The following is a 5,326-nucleotide window of genomic DNA, read 5'->3' as shown; positions in this document are numbered from 1 at the left end:
AGTAAATGATTTCTGGCACCGCCGCTGGTGCGAATACGTAGTGTCTGGCCGGGTATCAACGCAGCAGTGCAGCAGAGCAGCGCGAGCGGCGACGACTCCTCGTTCAGCCGACGAGGACGTCGAAGCCGCCATAACGGCAGCGTGGAGTGCCGGCCAGAGACACGGCTTGCCGCCGCACGCAGACACGCGCATGCACACAGAGGGGAGAGACACCATGAGAGAGATGAATAGAGAGGCGATTAAAGAAGGAGCCAGAGCGAGACGCGAGAGAGACAGAGAGCGCCGCGCGCCGTGGAGGACAGAGAAAGAGAGAGAGAGAGAGAGAGACGAGAGAGAGAGAGAGAGAGAGAGAGAGAGAGCGCGCGCGCGCGACAGCAAAAGCAGGGCCGCAGCCTGCGCAAATTCCTAGGCGAGGGATTCAGCTGTGCTATGACGAGAGAGAAGCACAGCTTCCGTTAAACGTGCATAGCGTGGCGAGGGTCGGTGTGGAACGAGGGGTTTCGGAGAAGACTAGGCGATAGCTATAGTTGACTCTTGCTTAAGGGTTGTTTAAGGGTCATGCAGAAGACCTATATATTCTAATTTCTCCAAAATCTGTATGGGGTCAGCGGTAGCATAACGTAGTAGTATAGTTATATTTAGTTTGGCATGTAAGATCTCGCTCCGAATGCCTCACTTTGAAAATTTTTAGGAACAGTTGCACCAAATTTACCTATAGCTGAGCGGTATACCTGTGTTCACGCATGCCCAGTATCTGTTAAATAAACAAATATTTTGTTAGAATTATATTTTTAAAATGGCGAGAAAATATTTGTCGAAGTAGCTAGACTAAAAATGAATATCGGTGGCTCTCTCCAATGCTGATAGAGTGCTTTCGTTAACGTGTCGCTAATGAAATTTAAATTCGCCTATAGGTGGCGATATATGTCCTACATGACATAAGTATAGCGTTTGCCCTTCCGCACACTACTCAGTGAGTGCAATTGGTGGTGGAGGAAAAGGAGATAAGACAGAGATAAAGAGCATGGGGACGGGTGAAAGGGTCAGAGAGAGAGAGAGAGAGAGAGAGAGAGAGAGAGAGAGAGAGCAAGACAGAGAAGTGGGGGAAGAGGAGCCGGGAAAGCAAAGAAGGCTATCGCTCTTCCTGCAGTCCCTTCCGTTGCTAACACTCAGTTGGATGCTTCTGCCCATCTCCAGCCTCTGCGAGCAGGTGCGAACGTTGGAAGGTGAGGCGGAGGAGCGGCAGGCTGCCGTCACGCGTCTGCAAGAGGCGGAGCGGCAGCGGCATAGCGACCAGCGGAGGATGAACGTCGTCGGCAAGCGCTCGGGCTTGCGCCGCTACCACAGCTTCGAGAACGGCTTCCTGGATCGCATCACCGACGCACCGGGCGATCCGTACCTGGATGAGATACACAGGTATGTGCGTGCGTGTGTGTGTGTGTGTGTGTGTGTGTGTGTGTGTGTGTGTGTGTGTGTCGATTATATATTAAGCGCCTTCGCTGACGTCTAATTTGAGGATGGCGATTTTAGCCTATTTATCTCATCACTTTTTAGTTTGAGGATGTATTTACAGTAAAGGAAAAAATTAGCTAATATTAGACTCGAGTCATCATATGCAATATTTGTTTAAATTTTTACTATAAAATTACATACAATTAAAAAAAAAGGGAAAATGGGGTGATTTCAATAGTACAATTTCACTTATTGAGATATTATTTCGCGTTCTGAATACGTAAGCGGAAATGTATTCGCGGAGCCGGGCGGGCAGAGGGCCTCCCAGCTTGCGAATCGCGCGAGGCACGACGGCGCACGGTTTTCGGAAGAGTACGGAATAACGACACTTCGGCATCTTTCTACTATTTATATGTAGATACATTGAAAGACATTGAACGCGTTCGTACGTTTGCACTGTGTGATTTCTAAGCATGCGTGCGGTTTACGGCGGCGGTATCCCAGCGCCTCCGCTTATATCCGACGTTGCCCACCTGTATTATCAAGGAGTAGGACCTATTATCTACTGCAGTTGGCAGGTACAGTTGCATGTTGCTGCTGTATATCGTGATTCGCGAAGGAGATAACTCGATGCAGTGGCACGTTTGCTTGTCCGACGCGTAGAGTGAATAGGCGTCATAGAAAGGAACGCCCCCCTGTAGCGCAAGCGAGGTCTATAAGCTGGTATTCCACATAACTAGGAGGGTCCATGCCCTCATATTACAAAGGCCTATTAGGCACGAGTGTCGCCGCGCCGTCACGCTTTTAGCATGAACCAGGGCACGGGCGCGGCACGAACTGACCCGCACCACCACTGATTGTCACGCTAAATAGAGCTACATCTGCTTACGCACCCACCCATTGGGCATACCACAACACATAGCAAACACACGCCCCCGGGGCGTCCCTTTTCAGGCACCTACACTTTGATAAATAGAAGAGAGAGGCTGAGGCGATACAAGTATGTAGCAGATCGACTGGCTGGCAGTTACGGCGCGAGCATCTTTAACGTTTATTCTAAGTCTGTAAGCGGGTTGCGATGTAGGTGGCTGGCCGGTGTGTGATGCTTGCCTCCGCTCCCCGCCTGCCACGCGCATCCGGCCTGTTCTGTCTGCGACAGCGAGAGAGCAGTTTACAGCGCGACTATATCCAGCTGTACATATGCGTCACGTAGTTGTATTTACAGCGCGTATACGGTCATGCATCAACATCATCAATGCATGCATCATCATCGTCATCATCATGCATCCATCAAAACACAAACCAACAACAACAACAAAACAACAACAACAAGCAACAACAACAACAACAACAGTAGGAGCAGGCAGCGGCCAGCGGCAGCAGTAGGACAGCAAGGCAGTGGTAAGGAATAGCAAGCAGCAGCAGCAGTAGCAGGGCAGTAAGCAACAGTTAAAGCGCGTAGGCAGGCAGTAATGTAGCTTAGGTAGCAAAACGAGCAGTAGCAGTAATTATGGTTGCGGTGGGCAGCGCAACTTATTAAGGAGCTGGAATGCAGGCATGTTTCCGGGCGTGTTCCTTACTGCACTACAGCAGACGTCAACAACAAGCAAGCGAACAAACAACAGTATAATCGCTGCGTGTCGCGTTAGAGCCACTCACGTCTAACCCCACATCTAGCGCCATTCACAAGACAAGAGAGTGAAGACGTACAGCCCTTCAGTCAGAGTTCGCGATGGTTTTCTAGTTAATACGCCTTTTACAAACCAAGCTAATGGCAATCGTGTTTGACTGCGAAACACGATTGCCATTTAGGTGCTTGATAACTGCTATAAAGGTAGCAAACACCGAGCGCTCGCCGCGGCGCTGCTTACAGCGGGCCATGTACTTATAGGTTAGGTGGTTAACGCGCCCCGATAAATACTGAGTATAACCCGCAGTAGCAGTTGCGACAACTTCGACAATCCATGCAAATAAAGTTCTGCCCGTCTGCTTTGGCGGTATTGCGTACATATAAAACAATTTATATAATAAGCCTCAATATAACTAAATAAATGGAAACATTAAGGGCATATATATAATATATAATATATATAATATATATATATATATATAATATATATATATAATAAAGCTATAATGATAAGGGTGTAGCAATCGATAGTAAACTCCTTTAACGTTCGCATCCAGAGCAGCGCCGTAGCTAATAAACGATGACGTCATTTCGGCATTTATCGTCGCCACGCAGACGGCATGCAGCTTGGCGGCAGAACTGGAAGTTCCTGTTGGAGAGGAGCAAAGAGCTCGAGCGTGGCACCGAGGGATCAGCAGCACACCAACGATGACAGTAGCGCTGGCAGATCGTAGGTACTGACTGACATGATTGACGATGGCAATGACGGCAGGCGGAAATGTATACAGTAAAGTACCGTAAACATACATATATGCCTAACTGGCCTTACCATATACGCAGGCGGCTATATTATAGAGGGCAGGCAAGCGAGCAAAGAGAGAGAGAGAGAGAGAGAGAGAGAAAGAGGAGAGAGAAAGAGAGGCAAGAGAGAGAGAGAGAGAGAGAGAGAGATGAGAAAGAGAGAGGGAGAGAGAGAAAGCAAAGAGAGTGAGAGAGAGAAAGGGAAGAGAGCGAGAGAGAGAGAGAGAGAGAGTAGAGAGAGAGAGAGAGAGAGAAGAGATGAGAGAGAGAGAAGAGCAAGAGAGAGAGAGGAGAGAAAGAAAGAGAGAGAGAGTAGAGAGAGAGAGAAAAGGTTGAGAGAGAAGAGAGAGAGAGATGAAGAGGGAGAGAGAGAGCGAGAGAAGAGAGAGAGAGAGAGAGAGAGAGAGAGAGAGAGAGATCGAGAGAGAGAGAGAGAGAGAGAGAGAGAGAGAGCAAGTGAGAGAGAGAGAGCGAGAGAGAGAACGAGCGAGAGAGAGAGAAAGAGACATAGATAGAAAGAGGCAGAGCGGCAGAGAGAAGGATTGAGCTTGATTAAAAGAAAGACATAGATAGAAAGAGGCAGAGCGGCAGAGAGAAGGATTGAGCTTGATTAAAATAAAGACAGAGAAAGTAGGCAAATGGGGAGTGTCTAACTGCACATAGAGCGAACCAGCTAGTCTGTATACTTCGGCTCCCATCCATAAACTCTGCTGCACTGCAACGAAGGTCAGGGGCAGGAACCAAATCCCCACGCTGTTATACTCGCAGCTTTCGTGTAAAGAATTGTGTTTAGTATTGAATGCTTGACCGGGATCAATATCAGGAGTAGATAATAGGGAATTCCCTATTATCTACTCCTGATCAATATCCACCTCTCTGTCTCTCTCTTTCTCTCTCTCCTGTCCTTGTCCCCGGTCAGCTGAACAACTGACAAGCCTGGTAGGCGGGATTTCATTCATTATTTAACACCCCTCTTCTTCTCTCTCCCTATGTCTCAGTCTCTGTCAGTACCTGAACTAGCATTCCGGCGGAATTTCTTTCATTAACACCCCTCTCTCTCTCAGACTCTGTCAGTACCTGAACAATTAAGCACGTTACGCGGGATTTCCCATACTCTCCTTCCCTCCTCAACACCCCTCCTCAACATTATTATTTATTCATTTTATTTATTCCTCTAATTATACTCTCCGCATTAACACCCATCCTTCCTCTCTCTCTCTCTCTCTCTCTCTCTCTCTCTCTCTCGTCTCTGCTCTCTCTCCTCTCTCTCTCTCTTCTCTCCCATTCTCCGGTATGTCTCTCAGGAGTGGTCTCTCTCGTCCTGCTTCTCTTCTCTTTTTGCTGCTCTCTTTCTCTCGGCTCGCGTCGCTCTCTCTCTCTCTCTCTCTCTTGTCGGCTCGGTCTCTCTCTCTCTGCTCTCTCTACTCGGTCTCTCTCTCTCTC

General features: G+C 48.4%; 1 protein-coding gene across 1 annotated transcript in view; it reads left to right on the top strand.

Annotated features, from left to right (window-relative positions):
* Positions 1 to 1,151: 1,151 nt before the first annotated feature.
* The window catches only part of LOC106811669 (cerebellar degeneration-related protein 2-like), a gene marked incomplete at its 3' end in the record, with an annotated part of 13,680 nt that continues 9,505 nt past the window's right edge, over positions 1,152 to 5,326 (top strand). The window contains exon 1 of the mRNA XM_014815370.1: positions 1,152 to 1,416. Within this exon, the coding sequence (XP_014670856.1) occupies positions 1,178 to 1,416 (239 nt within the window). The remainder of the gene's footprint in view (positions 1,417 to 5,326) is intronic.

This window comes from Priapulus caudatus, unplaced genomic scaffold (assembly GCF_000485595.1).
Source record: "Priapulus caudatus unplaced genomic scaffold, Priapulus_caudatus-5.0.1 Scaffold562, whole genome shotgun sequence".
Taxonomy (NCBI): Eukaryota; Metazoa; Priapulida; class Priapulimorpha; order Priapulimorphida; family Priapulidae; genus Priapulus; species Priapulus caudatus.
This window is presented reverse-complemented; position numbering and strand designations above follow the sequence as displayed.